This window comes from Chiloscyllium punctatum, chromosome 23 (assembly GCF_047496795.1).
Source record: "Chiloscyllium punctatum isolate Juve2018m chromosome 23, sChiPun1.3, whole genome shotgun sequence".
Taxonomy (NCBI): Eukaryota; Metazoa; Chordata; class Chondrichthyes; order Orectolobiformes; family Hemiscylliidae; genus Chiloscyllium; species Chiloscyllium punctatum.
This window is the reverse complement of record NC_092761.1, coordinates 67,879,891-67,906,452: the sequence shown is the minus strand read 5'-3', so window position 1 is coordinate 67,906,452 and position 26,562 is coordinate 67,879,891. Positions and strand designations below refer to the sequence as shown.

The 26,562-nt window shown below is 39.1% G+C and overlaps 1 protein-coding gene across 1 annotated transcript in view; it reads right to left on the bottom strand.

Moving 5' to 3' along the window:
* Nucleotides 1-218: 218 nt before the first annotated feature.
* Nucleotides 219-26,562, bottom strand: part of LOC140493986 (sialic acid-binding Ig-like lectin 12) — a 56,785-nt gene continuing 30,441 nt past the window's right edge. The window contains exons 6-10 of the mRNA XM_072592921.1: nucleotides 20,508-20,535; nucleotides 11,551-11,594; nucleotides 7,341-7,400; nucleotides 7,146-7,252; nucleotides 219-1,492 (exon numbers count right to left, since the gene is read on the bottom strand). Coding sequence (XP_072449022.1) covers nucleotides 1,355-1,492; nucleotides 7,146-7,252; nucleotides 7,341-7,400; nucleotides 11,551-11,594; nucleotides 20,508-20,535 — 377 coding nt within the window. The 3' untranslated portion in view covers nucleotides 219-1,354. The remainder of the gene's footprint in view (nucleotides 1,493-7,145; nucleotides 7,253-7,340; nucleotides 7,401-11,550; nucleotides 11,595-20,507; nucleotides 20,536-26,562) is intronic.

The window sequence follows — 26,562 nt, the reverse complement described above, 5'->3', positions numbered from 1 at the left end:
AATCTCTCCAGTTGATCACAAGATGTCAATGGTTGATGTAAGCATTAAGATTGGATTCCATAGGCTCATGTTCATTTAAAAAAAAGGCCCACACACTTTCAAGAAATTCTCAGAAAATTTTATAAATATTTTCAATTTGCAGTGAACAATACTGTGTGATATCAGCTAAGTTAATTCTACTCTACTTGAGCATTCTTAACCATTTACAATATCTTCAGTGCAATTATTTGTTTTTTGAAATACTGCATGTCACATTTGTATGATATTATCTGTCCCTTAGATTTTGCAAATGTGCAAAAGAGCTACTTTGACACTTCAGTTTACAAGGACATGGCTCTACTGTGTCAGATTGTGGTAGCATGACAAAATCTACTCTGCATTAGTGAAAATAAGAGAGACATATGTAAGTTGTTGCTATTTTCATACAATATATTCCTGGTTACTGGAAGTCATGCATAATACTTAGTACAAACATTTTCATGACATATACATTGTTGCATTTATGAGTAGAATTCATGAACAGGTTTACCAACCTGCAGCTTTGTACTTTGAAGCCTAGCAGTGTGGATTTTTTTTTTTGCCTATGTACTTACAATGATACTGCTGCTTAGATAGGTTAAGTTTTCCCATTAGTATATTCATGGCCTAGTGGCACATAGACTGTGCACTGTGATTCTGAACCAGAGGAACCATTCATGTTTTGACCCTTGGTGTATGATGACCAAGCTAAACTCAGTCAATTCAACATTGCATTCGTTTTCTTGTCCCTCGGTCATTATGAATGCAGCAGTAAAAACAGCTAAGATTCTGGTTTCTCACTGTTGTCCAGTGTCTCCAACAGTAAAATCCATGGACGATGAGTGAGATCAGATTCCAGTTGGCTCTGGTGTTTTGTACGGTTGAATCTCCAAACTTTTGAAAGACTGCATTAGGGGCTTTCAAAATGAAATATAAACTCAAAGCTTACTCTGTACATAAGAAATGGTCAGGTCCCCAGAGAGCTGCAGGTACTAATAGCTGCCATGATTCTTCTTGCTGCAGGAGAAGGAATGACAATTTTGGATTATGCAGGTGGGGCCTGGGGATGTTCAAAAATGCTGGGCCCTTGATGGATTTCCAACATCTTAAAGAAAAAACAGTGAATGGTAAAACCCTGACAGAATGCAGTAAACTTTGTGAAGTAACTTGTGCTTCCTTATTCACGTTCTTGTTCACCTAGTCACAATCCTTCAGTTTGCAGATGTTTGTTTCATGAATAAAGCACCTTCACTTTTACAAGTCTTTCCTGTGGATACAGGCGAGTGGTTTGTTAGCAATTTGACAATATATCAAACAGCTAATCTCTGCTGCACAGTCAAACAGTTCTCAAGTCCTGGTGTGAAATTCGCACGACTGAATATTCTGAGGTATCATCAATATGTTTGAGGGGAGATGAACCGTGCATGTATTTGAAGTCTTTCCTGGCATTTTTCTCTGTTACATTACTGACTTGCTGCAACAAATATATAAAAAAAGAAAAAATCCATTCACAACTTTATTGACAAAGCATCTGATAAATATAGAATTTGCATTTCAATCAAGTCACCCCATTACTCTTCTCAACAATCCAGTCTGTCCAACCTAAGCTGAAAAACAGAACTTCTGAGGTAATAATTTGAGGAATTCCTACTTCAGCCAGGGTTTTACATGTGTGGCTCAAAGATTAGTGTGGGAAGGGTGCATTCCAGTTCATGAGGCTCTGGAACTTGTTGTGGGTTGGAAAGGAGCTGTTCCAGTGAGACAGGCTTTGAGCTGTGCTAGAACCAACATCCTAGCAAGTTGAAGAGATAAGGCTGTACAGGAGGCTTTAATTTAAATAAAGGGATTCTGAAGAGTATATTTAGGTTTATAAAGCGAAAGGATATGGTGGCATTTCTGGACAGCTGTTCAGGTAATGACATCCAGAATGAGACAAAAAAGGACAAAATGTACAAGATTTTAAAAAAACAGCAAATGGGGCAAATAGGGAAAAATGGTAAAACAGTAAAAATAATGTCTCATTACCTACATGCACATAGCGCCTGGAACAAAATAAATGAATGAATGGCACAAAAAGAGGTTAATGGGTATGACCTCATAACCACATGGTTACAAGGAGAACATCTTGGAAGAGCAAATCAGAGCAAGACTCATACACTTAATGGTAAGGTCTTGGGAGTGTTCAATGAAACTTGAAAGGGTTCAGGAAAGATTTACAAGGATGTTGCCAGGGTTGGAGGATTTGAGCTACAGGGAGAGGTTGAATAGGCTGGGGCTGTTTTGCCTGGAGCATCGGAGTCTGAGGGGTGACCTTATAGAGGGGCATGGATAGGGTAAATAGACAATGTCTTTTCCCTGAAGTGAGGAGTCCAGAACTAGAGGGTATAGGTTTAGGGTGAGAGGGGAAAATCTTAGAAGTGACCTAAGGGGCAATTGTTTCATGCAGAGGGTGGTGCGTGTATGGAATGAGCTGCCAGAGGAAGTAGTGGAGTTTGGTACAATTACAATGTTTAAAAGGCATCTGGATGGGTATATGAATATGAAGGGTTCAGAGGGATAGAGGCCAAGTGCTGGCAAATGGGACTAGATTGGGTTAGGATATCTGGTCGGCATGCACAAGTTGTACCGAAGAGTCTGTTTCCGTGCTGTACATCTCTATGCCTGTATTACTCTGTATTGGGAACTAAATATTCAGGGGTGTATGACTTTTCAAAAGGACAGGCAGGAAGGAAAGGGCGATGGGACAACTTTGTTAGTACCAGATGGAGTAAGTACAGTAGTAAGCAAAGAGCTTGAAACAGAAGATGTATCATCCATTTGGATCAGGAGTAAGAAATAATATTTTGTAACAGACAATGGTGGGAGGGATCTATAGAACCCTAGCAATTGAAATATTGTAGGTCAGGAAATTATTCAGAAGACAACAATGTATATAAAAAAGGCAAAACATTAGTCAATTTAAACTTTGTGCAAATTGATAGAGGTAGAACATAGAACATTGAACAATACAGCGCAGAACAAGCCCTTTGGCCCTCAATGTTGCGCCAATATTCTCAGCTCGTTCCCCCCTACCCTATCCCAAAATCATCCATGTGCTTATCGAAGGATTGTTTAAACCTCCCTAATGTGGCTGAGTTGACTACATTAGCAGGTAGTGCATTTCACACCATTACCACTCTGCATAAAGAACCTGCCAATGACATCTGTCTTAAATCTATCACCCCTCAATTTGTAGTTATGCCCCCTGGTACAAGCTGACATCATCATCCATGAGGAAGAATTCATTTACTGTATTCAGGACAGTTTCCTCAAATTTTTGAATGCATATTCTGAGTTGCTTTCAGTTTAATGATAAATTGGAAAGTGTAACTAACATGAGGCAGGTAGAAGGATCCTGAATTTAGCATTGGAGGTGCCTCAGTTCTTGACCTTATCCAACAACCTATTTGCCTCCTATATGGCATGGTGAGGAAAAGGACTGTAGGAAGGATTGGCAAACTGCTCAGTGCACCAGGATACAGGAGGCCATTCAAATGGGGGGAACAAAAAGAAAAGTGATAGAGATAGGAGATTCTCTAATTAGGGTTACAGATAGTATCCTTTGTCAGTAGGATTAAGATTCCTGCATGTCTTATTGTCTGCCGGATGCAGAGATACGGGACATCTCAAACTGGCTGGAAAGGATATCATAGAGGGAGGGAAGATCCAGCTGTTTTGGTCTGTGTTGGGACCAACAATATAGGCCAGGGAAGACAAGAAGTCTTACTTTGGGAATATTTGGAATGATGATCAAAATTAAAGAACACCACCTCAGAGGTTATAATCTCTGGATTATTAACCAAAGCACGTGCAAATTTGCACAGAGAATAAGAAAATTATGAAAGTAAACATGTGGCTAAAAGAACAGTGCAGGCAAGAAGGGCTCTATTTCATGGAGCACAGGTGTCAGTATTGGATAGGAGGAACCGTACAGTTGGGATGGTTATCACCTGAACCATTTGGAATCATTTAGCCTTTCTTAGGGAAAGGCTAAAAAGGGTGATCACAAGGACTTTAAACTGGGTACTGGAGGTGGTGCGTGGAGCACCTTAAGAGAAATCAATATAGTTTCAAAATCATGTAACAGGACAGAGGGTACAGAAACAGTCAGGAATCCTGTTTCAGGTATGACAGGTAATGAGCTGAAAATGTGTTGCTGGAAAAGCGCAGCAGGTCAGGCAGCATCCAAGGAACAGGAGAATCGACGTTTCGGGCATAAGCCCTTCTTCAGGAATGAGGAAAGTGTGTCCAGCAGGCTAAGATAAAAGGTAGGGAGGAGGGACTTGGGGGAGGGGCGTTGAAAATGCGGATAGGTGGAAGGAGGTCAAGGTGAGGGTGATAGGCCGGAGTGGGGTGGGGACGGAGAGTTCAGGAAGAAGACTGCAGGTTAGGAAGGCGGTACTGAGTTCGAGGGATTTGACTGAGACAAGGTGGGGGGAGGGGAAATGAGGAAACTGGAGAAATCTGAGTTCATCTCTTGTGGTTGGAGGGTTCCTAGGCGGAAGATGAGGCGCTCTTCCTCCATAGCAACATGACGGTTGGAGGAAAAGCGCCTCATCTTCCGCCTAAGAACCCTCCAACCACAAGGGATGAACTCAGATTTCTCCAGTTTCCTCATTTCCCCTCCCCCCACCTTGTCTCAGTCAAATCCCTCGAACTCAGCACCGCCTTCCTAACCTGCAACCTTCTTCCTGAACTCTCCGCCCCCACCCCACTCCAGCCTATCACCCTCACCTTGACCTCCTTCCACCTATCGCATTTCCAACTCCCCTCCCCCAAGTCCCACCTCCCTACCTTTTATCTTAGCCTGCTGGACACACTTTCCTCATTCCTGAAGAAGGGCTTATGCCCGAAATGTCGATTCTCCTGCTCCTTGGATGCTGCCTGACCTGCTGCGCTTTTCCAGCAACACATTTTCAGCTCTGATTTCCAGCATCTGCAGTCCTCACTTTCTCCTCGATGACAGGTAATGTCATATTACAATGCACTGTAAAACTATAATAAATGTATTGATTAAAGCCGAAGAGAGAAATAATAAACAGGTGAATAAAGCATTGATGCTGAGGGACAAGGTACAGTGCTTAAAAATGTGTTGCTGGAAAAACACAGCAGGGCAGGCACCATCAGAGGAGCAGGAGAATCGACGTTTCGGATATAAGCTTATGCCCGAAATGTCAATTGTCCTGCTCCTTTGATACTGCCTGACCTGCTGCGCCTTTCCAGCAAAACATTTTTAAGCTCTGATCTCCAGCATCTTCAGTCCTCACTTTCTCCTAGGACAAGTTATAGTGTATGTTCCAAACAAGAGTTCTATAAGTGAATGTCTGTCACTGCGTGTCTAATGGGCAAAAGTGAGGACTGCAGATGCTGGAAACCAGATTCCAGATCAGAGTGGTGCTGGAAAAGCACAGCAGATCAGGCAGCATCCGAGGAGCAGGAAAATCGACGTTTCGGGCAAAAGGAATTCCTGATGAAGGGCTTTTGCTGGAAACATCGATTTTCCTGCTCCTTGGATGCTGCTTGACCTGCTGTGCTTTTTTAGCATCACTCTAATCTAAACACTGCGTGTCTAATCCCCAGATTTCCTAGGCTAGTTCCATTCAGCTAGCTCAGATTTCATCAACACATAGTTGATCTTATTTTAAATACTAGTCTTAAACCCAATCTCCCTTTCAAATTAGACGTAAAATGTAGTTATATTGTAGTCACTGTTATCTGAAGTGCCTCATTAATCCTATCACATTATCCAATACCAAATCTGATATAACTGATTCTCTGTTTGGTTCCAAAATATGCTGCTCAATAAATTATCCCAAAAACATTCTATGATCTGTTCATCCAGGAAACTATTACCTGTATGATTTTTCCAGCGTATATGTAGATTGAAAACACACATAATTAGTGCCATTCCGTTATCAAAAGTACCCAATGTTTTGTTGTTTATAATTTGTTCCACATAATGGTTATTGTTTGAAGGCCTGATAAACATCCCCAATTGTGATTTCCCTCCCCCACTATTTTTCACCTGTATACAAACCAATTCTACATGCTGACCTCCAAAACCAAGGTCAATAACAATTGTACAAATTTTATTCTTGATAACAGTGCCCCTTTACCTAGCTTCTTATTTTTTCTTGCATGTCATATGTCCCTCAATTCTTGTCATTCTGAAGCCACATCTCTGTGACATTTATCAGATTATATTTATTTTCTTCACTATGCGCTGTCAATCATTGAATTTGTTACAAGTGCCTTGTGAATTCAGCTCCAGAGTCTTTAGTCTTGCTTCATTGTGACCTTTAACTCATCTGGTCTTGATTTTTGGTCTTTTCCTCGGTTCTTTTTGTCTCTGTGCTCCTTCCTACCATTCCCTAACCCTCATTTCCCACATTACGACATTCCTCTCTTACACTATCTCTATTGTTTAATGTATCTGCACCAGTCATTTGGTTTTTAAAAAACTGTCTATTTCCCTCGTTCTGTGGTTTGCAAGAAAACAGGCTTCAGCTCAGACACTTTATACAATAAATGTAAAAGCTAACTGATTTGTCATGGATTCAATTCACTCTACCCACGCATTTATGTTCAGTTTTATTTCCTAAATTATGATTGCAAAAAGGCACCAAATGGGCACAAAGTATCTCACTATAAACATGGAATTAAAGTCCTGATAAAGACCAGTGTTGTATTATTGGTAGAAGGAATTGAAATTACAGCAACATCTTTCCATGCACGAAAGTAATGCAGCAGATAATATTAGAACCATTCCCAAACTACTGGCAGGTCCTGGTTAACTGAATATTCTCCCTGGTACTACACAAAGACAATTTCCCGCACTATTAGAATCCCTCTCTCATTAGATTTCTGTGCCTCATTTCAAGTGTGAGAAGATCAATTAATCAATTCACTTCTCAAGAAGTAGTCTTTGAGGAGAAAGGACTTCTAGTCAGTAAAGTAATTCACAATTCTTCCCTAGGAGTTTAATTCTCCCCAAGGGTATTGACTTTTGACTGGTCCCATACTTAAATCTACAGTCAGTCAAGAGGAATAAATGAACAAGGAAAGTGGTATTGGAATCATAATCATACCTTGGGCTGTTGGTCACAGCATTGTCGCCTTGGATTATGAATGACAATATCTGCATAGGACACTTCTTCGTCTTCTTCAAGATTGCTGTATTCATTGACAGGATCTGCTTTTGGTGAATAAATAATATATAAAGCAATCATTGTAATATTAAGACATTAATATTAAGAATTTGAAGTTAATGCAGTTATATTTACCTGTTGCATGTTTTGGATTGCTTGGTAGATTATTTCTCCTGACAAAGGCATATATTGTATCTGCAAATTAAAGCAGAATGTTCAATTATTAACGTCAATAAATGCCAAACTGATACACTGATATGTTTATGATGAGGAAGGCTGTGAGGATGCTCATGTTGGGCAAAAATATTGACTTGTTTCTGTTCTGTAAACACCATATAAAACATCTTTTCTCCATTTCCTATTTATTTTTTACTGCCTCTTTATTTTTCAATTCATTTGTTTCATAGCTGATTTTTCAGAAGTCAAAAATCTGCTATCGCTGGTTGCAAAGAACTAGGACAAACAGTATAGGTTCAAGATTAGAGTGGTGCTGGAAAAATACAGGCAGGTCAGTCAGCAGTTTCGGGAAAAATCAGGAACATCAGGAATGGCTTTTTCAGTCTTTTGCCCAAACGTCGATTTTCCTGCTCCTTGGATGCTGTCTGACCTGCTGCACTTTTCCAACACCACTCTAATCTTGACTCTAATCTCCAGCATCTGCAGTATCCACTTTCGCCAAAAAGTATAGGTTGTCCAATTATTGACTTCCCCTGACTTTTTGTTAATGAGAGCTTCACCTGAAATTGATATATCCTCCAATGAGCTCATTAAAATGAGCCATCAGTAACAATCAAGGGAAATTCAGATACAACAAATATACAGCAGAATGAATTATCATTGATCTTAAGCTCATAGAGCACAAAAATTTGAACATTTGCTGTTCTTCAAATATGGAGGTCAGGCAGCATCTGAAGAGCAGGAAAATCAACATTTCAGGCATAAGCCCTTCCTGCCCAAAACGTGGATTCTCCTGCTCCTTGGATACTGCCTGACCTGCTGTGTTTTTCCAACACCACACTCTCGACTCTGATCTGCAGCATCTGCAGTCCTCACTTTCTCCCTGTTCTTCAAATATTGATGGCCAATATCCCACATCATCAACAACAGTTACAACTTACATTTATAGCATGCTTTTAACCTAATATAACATCCCAATGCATTTCATAGCTGTATTATAAAGACTAGCTGATATGACGATAGATGACCAAAGTTTAGTCTTAGAGGTAAGTTCTAAAGGAGCACCTTACAGATAGGAAAAGAGGCAAGGGGCATAACGTTTAGAAAGGATTTCAAATGGTTGGGCAGAGGCTACTCAAAGAATGGCTCCTCATGGTGGAGCAATTAAAATTGCGAATGTTCATTAGGCTGGAATTAGATGATCACAAAGATCTCAGAGGATTGTGAGATTGGAGATGATTACAAAGATGGGACAGAGGGAGGCTCTGAATAGCAGAATTCTATTGAATGGTGGAACAGGATCTATGGGAATAATGGCCAATTCCTGCTCCTATTTTCTATGATTTTAGTGTGCTGCATTTGGAATTTCCTCCTTTACAGTGGTAATTTTTCTTTTGATTTCAAAAGTCTTCTGATGGACTTGTACTTAAATAAATGGATCATGGGCAGGATGGACACAGTTGTGAAGACCTCAGCAGGATGCTTTCAAACAGGAAGAACAATTAATCATGCTAAAGTACAGTTCCAGAGATAGTAATTCCCTTTGTGTCTATTTAAAACTTCATCTTAATTCTTATAAATTCCAACAATTTCTTCAAATAGACTTTAAGGTAAACTTTTCTTAGTTGTGTTTGGACATTGGGTCAAAGATATATTGTTCAGTTGTTAGAATTATAAGATCAGAGTACACATTTGTAGCAGTGGACAATGGATAATAAACACCCTAGATGATTAGTTTCTCTCTCTACTGGTGTGTATTTCCTCCAGGAAGGTTTCTTTAACCAATGTGGCAACGTGAACATTATCCCCCATAGAAAAAGAAATGAGGACATAGGTAATACTGTATTTAAAGAACCAGCAGATGTTTATCATTGATTTACTAATATATACAATTACTCCAACAGCAGACGCTTGTCCGGGGCTAACATTAAATTATTCAGTGACAAAGAATAGCATGCTTCCCTCACTGTGTCAACCTTCAAGTGGCCCTGGTTATGATGGAGTTTGACACTTTTATTTGCACAAGTCACGTGTTATGATACAGTGAAGATATAATGAATATCCCTCGTAAAGGTAAACTGACAAACAAACTGTGAGTTAGATCATGACATATACCACAGTAAAGCTCATCTAAGCTGTGGTGTCCACTCAGCTGAGAACAGTTATTTAATCAAACCTGGGACTTTCTTGTCCCAACACCAGTGACAGCTGTTGCAAACAACCTTTAAAGTACCAATCACAGTCAAAAATAGAAACCAAATGGTTAGTAATTCAGGGACATGTCCCTTCATACCTAAGCTTGCATGAATCAATGTAATTCCTTTGCTGTCAGATTACTACAACACGTTAACCACAAATGTTTCAGTGGAATGAATATAGCTCTGACTCCATTATCAATGACGCATTTACATCTGCTATGTCTGAGTAATGGTGCAATTTGTCAGAAGACAGTTCATTTTGTGATTTTCTACATAAAACATCAATGGCCTAGTTTCATTGGTGTAATGGTTGGAAATTAAAAATGTATAGTTGCAATTTTTCTGGCAATCATTTCTTGGAATACAAATCAAGTTTGTGACATCACAATAACTCCACCCATAATGATGCATGACTTAATGATATCTCCATGCTTGTCAAAGATTACTGGCAGTCACTTAGCCTAACACTCAAATATTTTGTTCAGTCAATTATAGAAAGTAAAAACATTTTCCACAATGATGTAACAAGAACTTGGAACAGGTTTTGTTGACCATGACATAAAAGCTGCATCTGGGAGCATTTTGTTAAACTTTTGGGTGCAAAGAAACTTCAGCAGCCTGAAAACTTGCATTAGATACAAACAGCATTTAGTCAAATACAGACCAGCCTGGAATACCACAATGACCTATACAGCAATTTGGATGAAGTCTCAACTTATAAGGCAGTAATAAGTTATTACAAGGTTAAAATGTTGCCTTTACATGAAAGACACACGAAAAGTGGTGACAAGCTGAAGACTATAAGCTAATGCAGTTCTGTTATATATGCCAATGCCAAGGAGAATATGATGCTGGAATTAGTGCCTATGTATCAGATCCGCCCCAAATTTGTATTATCCTTAAATGTCAAATTTGTTCATAAGACTGGCCAAGGAGCAGACTTGGGAAACATCATTGCAGCATAATACATTCACCATTATTCAGAAAAGTTGCTCTCCCTTTTTAGCACTCAGTGGATGATGGAGATTGTCTGGTAGGATAGTAACAAACAGATCGTCTACTGATTAGTCTTTAGCCTATGGGGATAAATGAATACTTAAATAGGTACTTGAGAGAAATTCTAATCCCAATTCATTTCTTTCACATTTGGGTGGCAGCAGTTTCTATTCTACTCTTTGCTCATGTCCAGTGGCATAAAAATCCCTGTGTGGACATAATCTCAGCACACTCCTTGAAGTGAAATGGTACATTTGAAATCGAAGATACAACACAGCTGGTTAGATGGAGTTGCATCACCCAATAGAGTCCTGATCAGTCTCAATTATTGTATTGGCTTACAATAAGTATTACCAGATGAAGAAAGGCAAAGACCTAACTAGTTTTGCTTTCCAACATTCAACTTGTTTTCTTATGTGACGATAATAGAGTTAATCGATAAACACAGTAATCAAACTCTCAACTTGTTTCAGAACAGAAAAAGGTGAAGAGATTCAGGAATAACAGATCTAATGTCACCTCTTCTTCTGAAGTTAACCACACTTTATACCTGGTCCAACTGTTTGTGTCCTGAATTAAACAGGTTGGTTCCTGAAAAAAATGTTTTATTTGCACTTGAATTAATTTGTATGAATGGCTTCCACCATCTTCCCCCGAGCATGTGTACCACACATTTGGCACTGCTGATTGAAATATTGGACTGCACCTATTTGACACATCAGATGTCACAACACTAAGGTCCAAAGCAGATTATCTTTTAAAGAAAATATTGAAACAAGATCTCAGATCAATTTGTAAATATTGGTACGTTCCAGATATTAGGCAGACATAGCAATAAGACTCATCCCATTGACAACTGAATAAATAGACATTGCAGAGCTCCAATTGATAATTCAAAGGTTCGGGGGATACATAATATATTATTTGATTGCATAGATAACGCTTATAATGCTTAACAGATATAATGCACATACCTGATTCAGGGTTGTATTTTTCATTCTTGATCATGGTTTCTGGACTTGAATGGATAGAAATAAAACAAAATTAAGGTTATGTAAGACATTAAAGTAGATACTTGAGTTTAAACTTTACTCTCTCTTGGTTCAGTCATGTTGGGTGTAAGATGTAAACTTAAGTGTCAGCAATTTTTTTAATATTTTAGTATAACTTATATAATGCGGTCTGGGCTATTCTAAATTAAACTGACTTCTGTTAAGAGATTTATATTGTGATAATGTGGCTGGGCAGACTGAGTTCCACATAATTGGAACAACCTTTCAAGTTCAGCTTTCTCCATGCTTCTTTTCCATTTAGAAAAGACCAAAATACAATTATCCTTTTGAAATATGGAACGTTTCATCGTTGCTGTGTCATTACATTTATGGTTTCACGAAGGCTTCTGTCCAAATGCATTTGAAAACAAAACCCCACCATGGAGTTTTGCCACACAAGAATGGTTCCTCTATTTTTAAGAACAAAGAACAAAGAAAATTTACAGCCCAGAAACAAGCCCTTTGGTCCTCCAAGCCTGTGTCGATCCAAATCCACTGTTTAAACCTATCGCCCAATTCCTAAGGATCTGTATCCCTCTGCTCCCCACCTACTCATGCAGCTGTCCAGACGCACTTTAAATGAATCTATCGTGTTTCCTCAACTACTTCTGCTGGCAGTGCATTGAGGCACCTACCACCCGCTGTGTAAAGTACTTTCCACGTGTATCCCCCTTAAAATTGTCTCCTCTCATCTTGAATGTGTGAACTTTCATTATTGAATCCCTCACCCTGGGAAAAAGCTTACCTCTATCCACCCTGTCTATACCTTCATGATTTTGTAAACCTCAATCAGTTCCCCCTCAATCTCCTTTTTTCTAATAAAAACAATCCTAACCAACTCAACCTCTCTTCATAGCTAACACCTTCCATACCAGGCAACATCCTCGTAAACCTTCTCTGCCCCCTCTGCAAAGCATCCACGTTCTTTTGGTAATGTGGCAACCAGAACTGTACACAGTATTCTAAATGCGGCTGAACCAAAGTCTTGTATAATTTTAACATGACCTGCCAGTTCTTACATCAATAACAGGATGAAGGCAAGTATACCATATGCCTTCTTGACCACTCCGTCTGCCTGCTTACCTATTTGTTCTTCTGCCTCACGCTCACTCTTGGGAGGCCTGTAGTACAACCCCAACAATGTAACAGCACCCTTCTTATTTCTCAGCTCTACCTATAATGCCTCACTGCTTAAGCCCTCCATAGTATCCTCCTTTAGCACAGCTGTGATATCATCCCTGACCAGCAATGCAACTCCTTCCCCCTTTTTACTTCCCTCCCTGTCCTATCAGAAGCATCTATATCCTGATACATTTAGTTGCCAATCATGTCCTTCCTTCAACCAAGTCTCTGTGATCGCAATAACATCATACTCCCAGGCACCAATCCAAGCCCTAACTTCATCTGCATTAAAATACATGCACTTTAGACCACCAGTTCCTTTGCATTCATCTGCTGTCTGCCTATTCTTCCCCTTGGTAATGCCAACTTCATGATCCATGGGAAAGATGGTATATGATATATTTTTAACATAGCCATGCCGCTAGAATGAAAATAACTACTGAAAAAATACAGGTCAACCCAACCTGATAATAACAGGACAGGTAGTTAGTCCAATATTAAATTAATGCATATTCAGGCACAGTTTGTATTTATGATTTCTTGTACATATCGTCAAAGTTCCTGATGTGTCGGCTTGTGGTCCAATTCTTGTTCCAAAGGAGATTAGGGATAAGGAACAAGTGCTGGATTTCCTGATTGTCTCTCACTTCGCATGAATGAGTAAAGAGAGAGCGTCCAATTGTTTTTTTTTGTTCAGTGAAGGAACCAAAGAAACTGCTTGCCATGTGGAAGTTGTTACATAATGTAACGTGCTGTTGTCAAGTGTCATGGCACAAGCCATAAGACCAAAAGACATAGGAGCAGAAATTAGGCCATAGGGCACATTGGGTCTGCTCCGCCATTCAATTATCATTGATACGTTTCTCAACAGCATTCTCTCCCTTTCTCCCTGTAACCTTTGATCCTCTTGGTACTTAAGAACCTATCTATCTCAGTCTTAAATATACTCAATGACCTGACCGAAAGAATGCTTAAAGGAAGCAAAATGAGACAGACAATGGGGACAACAGAAAAGTAAAAACATAAACCTTCCAGATTACTAGATTCAGACTTTCACCACAATGACAAAAATGCCAAATTCCCGAGAAATTGGATGATACATCTTTGCATGTGTCATGTCCAGTTTTCACTGGGGGGTGGAAGGTTTAATGACAGCCCAAGGTTCATGTATACACAGCACACAGCGCCAGTGGGCCATTTCAATGTTCAGTCATCTCCATTTAAATCTCACCTTGATAACCCTGCTGCATAGAACTGGAGATCACACAACAGCCCAGCTCAGAACTTGTCTGTCCTCACCTTTTTGGGTTGAGGTACCCCTGTGGATATGGTTCCACAATACTTCTGCTGGAGGAGACAGAGTTGCAGGAAGGATGTCACAAAATCCTTGTGGTCGGGTACCCTTTGATACATTTGACAGTGGAGGGATGATTTTTCTTAAAAGATGCATGCACCCCTTGGAACTGTACTGTTAAAGAAATGGGAAACCACTCAAAAATAATCAAATTCTTCACAAGCTCCCAAATTTTCCAATTGAATGAAGTCTGTACTGGGGTCCAGGACCTTGTGGGTCAGAGGTGAGGGTGCAACAAGCTGAGTTATAGCCAGTCCCATCAAATATGGTAGTTTAAGTGTGCAGCAACTAATTTGTCTGAGGTGGATGTGTATAAACACTATTTAATGCACTTTTGCTGCTGGTTCACGCCTTAGGCCCGAGAGGCTACCAGCATCTGAGTCTCCAGGCTTTAAGGTTCACTGTCAAGGGTTCCAAATTCAGGTGGCCAAACCCATGTAGGGGTTCTGGCTCATGTTCCAGGCAACTACCCTTTATTTAAAACTCTTGCTTCACACACCTCACCTTTTCACCCCAGTAAGTGACAATTCATCCCTGAGAAAATGACTCAGATTATCCACTCTATTCATGCTTCTCGTAATTTTATATTCTTCCATCAGATCACCCCTCAGCCTCCAATGGTTCTAGTAAAATCAATCTAAATGTATCTAACATCTCATTATAGCTGATACATTCCAATCCAGGCAACATCCTGGTAAAACGCTTTTGCACCCTCTCCAAACCCTCCACATCCTTCCTATTGTATAACAATCAGAACTGCACACAATACTCCACTTGTGGCCTTACTAAAGTTTATACAGCTGCAACATGACTTGCCAACTTGTATATTCAATGTCCTGACTGATGCTGTACACTTTCTTAACCACTTTGTCTACTTGTGTTGCCACTTTCAGGGAGCTATGGACTTGGACCCCAAGATCCCTCTGCAGACCAATGTTCCGAAGGATCCTCCTGCATTTGACTTCCAAAAATACATCACTACACATTTATTTGGATTAAACCCCATCTATTATTTATCCACCCAGCTTTCCAAATGATCTATATCCAAATGATCTATATTTGGCCACCTGAATTTGGAACCCTTGACAGTGAACCTTAAAGCCTGGAGGCTCAGATGCTGGTAGGCTGTCGGGCCCAAGGCGTGAACCAGCAGCAAAAGTGCATTAAGTAGTGTTTATACACATCCATCTCAGACAAATGAGTTGCTGCACACTTAAACTACTATATTTGATGGGACTGGCTATAACTCAGCTTGTCGCACCCTCACCTCTGACCACAAGATCCTGGACCCCAGTGCAGACTTCATTCAATTGGAAAATTTGGGAGTTTGTGAAGAATTTGATTATTTTTGAGTGGTTTCCCATTTCTTTAACAGTACAGTTCCAAGGGGTGCATGCATCTTTTAAGAAAAATCATCCCTCCACTGTCAAATGTATCAAAGGGTACCCAACCACAAGGACCACAACATTCCTCACTATCCAGAACTCCACCAATTTTCATCTCATCTGCAAATTTATTAATCTATATTTTCATATAAAATGTATAACATTTACATATAAAATATCTTGGGATTTTCCTTAACCCTACTTGCTAAGGACATTTTATGACCCCTTTTAACCCTCTTATAATTCATTGTTTAAGTTCTTTTCTGCTTCCTTTGTATACCTCAAGGGCCTTGTCTGAACTCAATGCCTTAAACCTTAAATATGCTTCCGTTTTCTTTTTGACTAAGTATGCTTCCTTTTTCTTTTTTACTAAAAATTGCTGGGGTTGCAATTCAGCAGCTAAAACATATTAATAGCATGACAGATCTTAGAGGAGTGTGGCAATGTCCTTACAGGGGTAGGATGACTTCCAGTGAAAGATCATCTCCAAGTAGATGAACATGCAAAATCAATTCAGCATCTGTTGAAGGAAGTTCCAGGTGCCCTCAAGGCCAGTCTCTAAGACAAGCTGAAAAAGGGAGTAATCACGGAGTGAAATCTCTTAGAGGGAATTAGCAGTATGGTAACAGTGAATCAAACTGGAAAGCTGAAAGTATGCATCACCTCATTACTGTACAATGGAAGTTGAGTCGTCATCCCGAAGGAAATGAAAGGATGCTAAAGCGCTTCCAAGAAATTGAGTGATGCCTGAGGAAGCCAAGTGGCATGCTTCATTGATGAAACATGAGCAAAAAAATGGAGGACCATATCAGCCAGCCTGGTGTCTGTAATGAGTACCAAGCTAAGCAAGCAAGAGAGCCAATGATGAAACATGACTTTCAAAACAGACCATGGATGATGCTGGAAGCTGACCTCTTCATTCAGCAGGGAGACATGGTAGGCTGCTATGCTTTGACTTCCATCACTACCAACTGAGTTTGTCAAATACTTCAGCAGTTAGGACATTCCTGACATTGCAATGAGCCACAGTGGCCCTCAGATCATGGATGAAAAATTGTATTTTTTTCAGAAAGGATTGAAAGATTCAATATGAAGAATCATCACCACATTATCCCAGTCAAACACAAAGGCTGTAGTGGTAGTAAAAATATTTGATTTGATTTGGTTTATGGTTGCCACATGTACCTAAGTACTGGCAGACAATCCTTTATCTGAAATTGTTCGGACCCGCTGTTTTTCAGAATTTGGAATTTTTTGAATTTCATAATAAGTGACAGTTTGATGGTGACATTTTTAAAAATTCTTACCGGAGGAGCAGACTTACTAACTAAAACAAACCTTGAGAGAGAAACCAGGCCTACCGGTGCTAGGCCAAGGACCCCACATTGTATCTGAGTGACACGCTTCAAGTGGGTGTCAACTTGGGTTAATTGTTTGAACGCCAAACAACCTTGTTAATGAGTAAAAAACTTCGTATTTTCGAGCTTTTCGTATGTTAGAACTTTGGATAAAGGATTGCCTACCTGTACAATGAAAAGTTTTGTATTGCAAGCAGTACAGGGAGATCATAACAAACAAGGAGATACAGATTAAAGGGTGAAGAGAAAGAGTAAGGCATACAAAGTTACAACTGCACAGGAAGTATACAAAAATAAGGTCAACGTTATATTTGAAATTAGAGAGGTGCATTCATCAGTCTACAAAAGCAGGGAGACACTGTTCTTGAACCTGCTGGTGGCTTTAGTCAAGCCTCTATATCTTCCGCCTGATGGAGGAAGTTGGAAGTGAGCATTACCAGGATGGGTGGAATCTCTGATGACGTTAGCAGCCTTTCCACAGCAACGAAAAGTGTAGATGGATTCCATCGATGGGAGGTTGGCTTTTGTAATGGTCTGGGCTGTGCACACAATTTTCTGTAGTTTCTTACAGTCCTGGGCAGAGCAATTGCCAGATAGAATGCAAGGAACTCAACACATTGAGCAAATGGTAAACTACTTAAGTTGCAGTATTATCTACAATTTCCAGTTAATGTACAGATTAGTGGTTCATATGGAAAGCCCTGATGGTCTCCAAATGCTATGTAAAGTGGTCAACGGTAGGAAAAGTGCCAATTTGTAAAATTGGTTTGTGCACTCTCCAACCACTGGATGCATTCTGCTGAAAAGATCATTCAAACAGCGAGGTGGTCAAGCTCTTTTCTCAAGTTTTTTTTTTCCTGTGCCAGTAACTTATTCACGCTAGAAAGAATTTCCTCACAAAACATGATGTGGCCTCACCCCTAAACTGATGATGCAGGAGAGCACTGCGATAGCACTTTTATCATTCTTACACAATGGAAGCTTAGAGTTGAGTTATGATTTTCCTGTAATCTCAACTAGCATGCCATTCTGAAAAAAAAGACAATGCTGATTAAATGGCAAATGAGAAGGTGTAGAATCCATTTCCATTGGATTCCTGTGATATTCTGGCCAATCAAATTATAATCATAGGTTTATAATCATAATTATAATCATAACATGTACCAGGATTAGTATACAGTGAAAAGGAAAGGCAAGGCAATGATAGTCAAACCACAAATTACATAAGCCTAAAAATTAACTGTGGCGGTGAATAACCATTTCATTATCACTAAGCAGAAATCTATATTTTTGTGCAACCTTGCTGCAGCATGCAAGCAGACTTGCTTTCAAGTTTGGTAAAGTATCAACTATTGCTACCTGCAGGACTATAGCAATTTACTTACAATTTGCAAATATGGTCAGCCATTCATTACTTGTGGCTTTATCAATTGTTCTGTCAAATTAGGCCACAAAATGTCACACCTAATACTGCACCACTCTGAAACATTTAACTAGTTGATATCAGTGCAACATTTTGCATGAGAGTCAAAAATCTAGCAAGAATCCAGAAGCTGTTAATTTTGAGTTTGAGACTTCTGTATAATTCTTTCATTTGGCATTTTAATTTTCACCATGCACATCAACTCTGAATTTACACTGTGGGAATCATAGACTCTAGTACAGTAGGAGACGATTCAGCCCATTGCTTGCATTGTGCAACAGCTACTCAGCATATTATACTTCCATGCTTTTTCTCTGTACTCTTGCAATTACTTTCTCTTCAGAAAATTATCCAATCCTCTTCTTAAAGCCATAAGTGAATCTACCCCCAATATACTCTCAGGATAAGTGCAGCTCTAACAGCACGCAAGAAAATTGTCACCATCAGGGCACAGCAGCCTAGTTAATTGGCACCACATCTGCAAGTATTCACTCCCTCCACTCACTCAGTTGCTGTAGCATATACTATTGATAAGATCCACTGCAGGGATTCACCGAGACTCTTCCAAAACCACAACCACCACTAAAAAGGCAGCAGATACATGGGAATGCCATGACCTGCAAGATGCCCTCCAAAATGACCCACCAGTCTGGTAGGGAATCTTTCATCCTTTCCTCTATGTCATTGGATCAAAAGCCTGGAACCCCCTTTCTCACAGCAATGTAGGGGTCCCTATATCAAATATATGGCAGCCTTTCAGGGGACAGCTCACCCCCACTTTCTCAAGGGCAACTAGGGATGCTGGCCCAGCCAGCGACATCCACAGTCTATGAATGAAAACACTTTAAGAATTCATTATATCTGAACCTGCTCTTTTGCGAAATCAAACCTAAATAAATGGTCTTCATTCTGTATCTTCATTTCTGTAGCCCTCTTTTCTCTTGAGAAATACAATTTGCTCTACCTCAATTATTCTTTGCAGTGAAGTATTCCAAGCTACAACAATTCCATGCAAATAGGAAGTGGTAAGTTTTGTTTTAATGATTATTCTAAATTAATGATGATTTGCACCTAATTTTCTCAGAGGAAATAATCTTTATTTGTACAATCTTTCCTGTAAGAATAGTCTTGAGACATTTGATAACCCCAATATAAGCACTTCTCAAACTGCTCCAGTGAAATCAACTCCAATACCCATCGAATTTTTGGTTAAGGCTAAAAATATACCTAGAACTTGAACACAAAACAGTAGAAGTTTTTATATTCCTTTGACTACTTGTATTCAAAGCTCCATTCTGGTCAATTATACAGTTGTGCACAACACTAAAGAAAGTACTCCTTTTTTTCTGCAAAATTGGGAGGTATCTTAAGTATACCTATGGATACGAGCTCAGCTTAATATTGTGGATAACATATACATGAATTATTGTTTGATGGCTTCGAACATTATTTTTTCTGCATAAAGGAAGGATTATGATCTAAATTTGGTGCTTTCTTCAAGTCCTTGCTGGTTACTTTGATTTCCAACTGTTGTACACGGCATTGTCTATTCTGGGATGCACTTGTCAGTTTTCCAGGACATGGAAATTGTAAGCTCACCGAGACAAAGACTGGCATAACTCGACTGCTCTGCTCCTTTAAGAAATCTACTGTCACAATGATTAATACATATGGTAGTAAAAGCTAAATGAGAGAATCTTTAGATTCGGGTATCAGGTGATGTCAGACATTTCAAATTATATGAATTCAACTCAGCATGGTTTTACAAAATAGAAACTGAATGTATCCAATTCAATATATGCTTATATACAATATAGGTAGAACTATAGTTAGCACTGTTGCCTCACAGTGTCAGGGTCCTGGGTTTGATTTCACCCTCAGGGTGACTATCTGTGGGGCGTTTGCACATTCTCCCCATGTCTGTGTGGGCTTCTGCTGAACAGTCTGTTTTCCTCCCACGGTCCAATGATGTGCAGGTTAGATTAAATTGTCCAGGGCTGAGCAGGCTAGGTGAGTTAGCCATGGGACAGATAGGGTTATAGGTATAAGATGGGATGCTCTTTGGAGGGTCAGTGTGGACTCAGTGGGACAAATGATCTGTCTCTACACTGTAGGGATGCTATATTACACTCTTGTGCACACATTAGTTAAAATGTACTTTTCCCAACACAACTTCAGGTTATTTAGCATGAAAGAGTCGGTGAAGAATAATGACTAAAATTAACAATGGTTCTTACCTTGGTTCAATGGGTACATTAACTGGACCTGGGAGAAAAAAAATAAAAGTCAGAATCTTACATTTATTGGCAACTCTCCAGTTTCTGCCCGAGCCTTCTCAGGTATGTTACGAGGACAATTCACTCAGCAAGTTATCAGCAGCCTTCAGAGTCTATTACATTAGATAAACTAGTTAGCTGAACATAGCCCAAATTACAAATTCCAACATAGCATCCCCCCATTTCTTAAAAGATTCCACTTAATCTAGAAGCCAATAATGGTATACAAAATTCCTTCCACTGGGAATACAGCAATTAAACATTGCAGTTGTCAAGTTGCCCCAGCAATACTTTGACCTGCAGTTTCACGATGCAAAGACTGCATTTTATTTTCTACTTTTGACATGAATGATGGGCACCTTAAATCCTCTTACAGTCAGTGAGATTGCAATCAGCAGCAACCACTGATTTTCTGCACTGCATCCAGCTTCAGCTGTTTTTCTTCCATCGCAATGATAAGAAAGGAAACAGTATGCAGAGCTGTAAAAGGGTATAGTGCATTTCAGCTGGAGATAGTTCAGGAACAATTCGGCAGAAAATTCTGCAAATACAGTAAGCATATAATAGACAAGCTACAATAGAGAACAACATTCTGAACATGGACTGGCAGCATATTAATCTTGTAACCTTATTGACCAACAAGCAGTTGAACTAAAGAGAAAAAAAAATCAAGTTGAACTCTTCACTGCTCTAGGCAATGAGTGTTTGAGCAACATTAATACTTCAGAAATATTTCTACCAGTCTGACATCAACAAGGCTGGTAGATATAATCATCTGAGGCACGTCAGCTTCATAAGTCCCAGCAGCACAACAAACCAATTATATTGCATGACATTTCCTATTAACCATGTTGCAAAAATGCTATTTCATGTTCAAAGTCAAGACTATATATTCATGGCAAACTTTTTAACTAAATTTCCTTTCGTCAGGCAGTCAAAGATATTGCCAACATCAGAGACATTAACACATGTGCAGCATGTTAGTGAAACACTCACTCACTACTGCACTGGAATGTCAGCTTAATGCTTTGTTCAAGTCATGGAATGCAAGCTTTAGCTCTTCCTTTCTTAACAGCAAAAGAACGTGTGCATGTCCTGCTTTCATCACAGCCATCTCCAGAAACAGGGTTACTTAAAAGGTATGACAAACAAATTGATAGAAATGATGTGATGGACACTAACATTCTGCCAAGATAGTGGTCAGTGACTCCTGAAGCAATCAGCATGTGTGCTGTATATGTAAGCATTACATCTAAGTATCTTTCTGTTGATGAATTATCATTACCATAAGTTGACAATATCCTTTCGCTCTTGAATTGGCCTAATTAGAACTATAATTCTAAAAGTACTGTCTCAGTCCCTAAAACGGTATTAAATAGTCCATTACATTAAGGAGATAAGATGAACATATCAGTAAAATATATCACAACTGACCACGTTGCCACAGCCCTGCACTCTGTAGCTTTCATGTCAACTTAACTCCGTTTGCGGAACTTCTGCTGCCATTGCGCACACATTTGTGAGTTTGGGTTATATTTCAGCACTTGAGCAGAGAGCAGATCTAGGCTACACACTCTCTTATATATCACGCTTTGAAGACTGTGGTGTCCATATCTATTTGCAGCATTCTTGCTGTGGTCTACCTATTGATGCATGCAGTTTTAGCACCAACTCTTTGTTCTTACGCTTTATGCCCTAGCCAATAAAGGAATATGGCACATTCCTTCTTTATCTCCCTATTAACTTGTCCTATTCAGGATGTGCATTTTTTCCCTCCACAATACTCAGTATCTCCCTGTTCATTGTTTCCTATTCTGCTTCTCAACCTTGACCTCACCCGAGGTCAACTTGTTCTCTCACTCTCTAATGAGAGAGCTGCGCTATGGTCCAGTAGGACTACGGCATTTTTAAACCAAAAATAAGAACTGCGCTTGCTTGAAATCAGCAACATAATTGGATTCAAGGTCTGAAGGTTCAGAAAGTTTCTGAAGAAGGGTACTTGGACATTGACTCTGCTTTCTCTCCACAGATGCGGCCTGACCTGCTGAGTTTTTCTAGCATTGTTTATGGCATTTTTACATTTTTGTACCTTTCAAAATGCATTACCTCATGCCTATGCAGATTGAATTCCATTTTTCACTGTTTTGCTCAACTCTTCATCTAGATTTTGCTTATAGCAGTCATGCTTTAAATAGGAGTTCTTATGTAGATTGATACGGAGAGTATTGGGTTCATGAGGGTGGATGAAGGGACCTAGGTTGGCATGAAGAGTCCGCGATGGGGGGTGTGGGAGACGCATGTTGGGAATTGAGGGATGAGGACTGTTTCTCATTTATTACAAATTGGGTGAAGTCTGAAAGCAGTGAGAGTTGCCTTTCTCAAATCTCGCCTCCACTCCTCCCCATCTCCCACCTCCCCCACCTGTTCCCCTCCACACACCTCCAACCACCCACCCCCCACCCCAGACCGTCCCCCAGCAGCAACTGTGGCTGATTCTGGTGTTGGCGGACTCAACCCAAGTTACCACCTACCCCAGTGTGAAAATCCAGCTTCCATGGGCATTTTCTTCCAAACTAAACAATAAAATCGCCTGATCCCTGCAATCCATGGTCACACTTTGTCCTTTGTGGATTAGGATGGAGATAAGCAACAGATATTCACAGTGAAGGATGTACGATAGTGGAGAGGATGTAGTTGATATTGCCAAGCTGCTTAATTACTTTTGACACAGATCTCTGCGGGTTTTCCCTTGCTTGAGGGTTTCCAGATCTTTGCTGGAAATGTGGTAAAGTTGGTGCAGTGCAACAAAGACTAAGGAAATTCAGGACCCTTGTTAAACTGAAATATAATGAACTATAACTCAAGTGGTGATAATTTCCAACTTAGATTGTCTGGCCCAATATCAGGACATGATAAATTAATTCTTGAAATAATTTTGAAGCAAATTACAGAAACCATTTGACATTATTTTCTTACACAGATTACTTCAAATATAGATAACCTCATATGGGAAATAGTTAATAATGAATGTAATTTTACTCATTGTGCCTTGAAAGGTTGTTTTATGAGAACTGTGTCTCTCGTAGCGTACAGTGTTCAGGAAATGCTGGACTATTTACCTTTCAAATTGGATTCAAACCAACATGCTATTTGAACTTGTTTACATTTGTCCCTTGTTCAACATCTAAACTGGTGATTATCATATTACTCTTAGACACACCTTACTATGTACAAATTACTTGACATGTTTCCTATAGTGATTGACTTTTAATCTATTTTAAGATGTCCTGATGTCTTTCTTTGCAAATGGGCAAAATTGTCAATTACCTTACATCATTCCAAGCCACTTTTTACAGGAGTTCTAGTTGGCACCTATGTTCATTGAAATACATTTTGAAAAAGCTATTATAAGCACAAATTTGTGTATTTGCCTACTGGATGCATAGCATGAAAGAAATGATAAAAAGGATATCTCATGCACTTTACAATAGACGACAGAAAGTGAATGAAATTACATGTCAGTCACTAATATTCGTAAGCTATGTTTGACCTATAAATATTAATGTTACAGTCCTCTAACTGCTACTTCAATTTGTCTAACATGAAAAATCAATATATTGACTGCTATGCAGCATTTTTTCCAACTACATAGGCTTGTTCTGTTTCATATTATTTTCACACAATTACATTACATGCTGATTTACAACAGTTTTGCACAATTATGTCATAATAATATATAAAATGCCCATAGTTATTAAAAACAATCACAACCTTCAAAATAAAATAAAATTTATTGCATTAGACAGTATGTCAATCAAGAAAGACAATGACAATTTGATCTTCTGCACCAATTCATCTCCTAACAGATCGAGAGTAACAATCAATTACCCCAATTATTTGCAAACTGTATAATATTTTAAAAAGTCTAGTGATGTAATATATCATCTCAAACAAAGCAAACAAAGAGAAAATAAATAAGGTAGGGACGTAATATTGAGAAAGAGTCAAGGAAATGACACCAATTTGAAGAACAAAAGATAACAAATGCAGAAGGTCTGAAATGTTACACAAAAACCATTGTTGAAAGCGCAAAGAGCAACATCCTAACTTGGAGCTATGCCTGAATTTTCAAAATGACACACCTCTCCATTAACATCAAAACATAATTGCATTGTTGTACTTTTTGAGATGTTGAAATGTTTCAAAGTTCTTCCCACAATGAACTGTTTGAAGAGCACAGCCATTTTGTGTCATCAGTGCCGCATTAATTGTAAAAGATGACTGAATTACTGCAACAGACAGATGGAGGCTTGATTTAACTTTTCCTTTAGCCATATTATATTCCCAGTATTGTGTTGAATAATCATTGGGTGTTAACTGGGTGTGCCTGGTCAAATTTCACCTCTGAAAGGAAAGATTGTGAAGCAAAGTCCTCCTATAGGCTGTGATTCTTTTTGAGACTGATAGTTAAGTGTAGCTGTAAAGGTATAATCCGACATTCAGCAACAGAAGTATGAACTATCTACAGGATGCACTGTAGAAATTCACCAAAGATCCAAACACTTGACCACTTCCATCTAGAAGGACAAGGGCAGCAGATACACGGGAATACCACCATCTGCAAAATCCCCTCAAAGACAGTCACATCCTGACTTGGAAATAGATCAGTGTCCTATAATGTTACTGGGACAAAATCCAGCAATTCCCTCCTTAACAACCTTGTGCATCAGATTACAGCTGGTGGACTGTAGTAGTTCAAGAAGGCAGCTCACCACCACCTCCTCAAGGACAACTAGCCCCAGGCAATAAAAATGCTGGCCAACCAGCGATGCCCTAAAATACTTGGGTGGACGCAAGTGATCTTATTTTATTTGACCAAATGCAGAGAGATTTTCTATTGTTCTGAGCAGATTTCCTCAGTCATAGAGTCATAGAGATGTACAGCATGGGTAAAAAATCAGATTTTGCAATTGTTCCTTTGCGTTTGGAGTAATTTGGTGTAAATATACTATCTGCTAATGTTTGTATGGAGAACAATGGTGACAGCAACTTGCGTGATATTGACTGATTATAAGGTCCTGCGGAATATTCTGAAGACATGATAAAGTTCTACATCAACTTAGTTTATTTTCCCAAAGTAAATCTTGCTCAGATATATCTGGCTCAGAGGTCTGCTCTCACAGATTTAATGAAGCAACCATACAATTGGCAAGCAAAATGGATTTGCTGTTAGGGTTTTGCTTGCTGTTCTCTATAAGGTTTGGTTCTTGTGGCAGGTCAACCATATTTTCAGTTTAGGGGAATTGTTTCTTTGTGTGCAAAAATACAAGAGATTTTTCAAGAAAATGCAATTAATGAGTGTTAAAAGTAAGGCCACAATGAACTTTGCCCAATCCTATTGCTTAGCTATACATGACTTATTTCAGTGTTAGATCAAGATCTTCACTGCAAACACAAATAATGCAGAAGATCGGTTCCCTTTCTAAAACTATTAAATTATCATTTTCCCTTAACTTTATGTTTAATGTTTGATTGGTCTTCACCCAAAATTAGCTTTCTAAACACTACACAGGTATAGTTGTTGTTAATGCAATCCCTTCAGAACACATGATTCACAATCATAAAAAGCTGATAAAATTCTATACTTAAAGCAAACAGTCCAAGCTCTGCAGTTCTTGCACAAAAACCACTAAAAATAATAATGATGGTTAATCAATAAATTGCTTTTGAAGTAATTGCTCTGATTTGATAAACTATCCAATTCTGAACATTGGTCCATGATAAATCACCAGGGAAAACTCAGTGTAACAAAACAACACATCAAAACCTCCCAAACATGAATATTTGGAATAACTGATCAAATTAATGTGGCTTATTAGCTGCATTTATTTTACCTATATAACATAAATATATTAACAGTGAAAGTTACATTTTTAAGTATTTGACATTTCCTCTTTCAGATAAATGATCTTTCGATACTATTAAATGATTGTATCAGTTTTCACCTCTATAACCA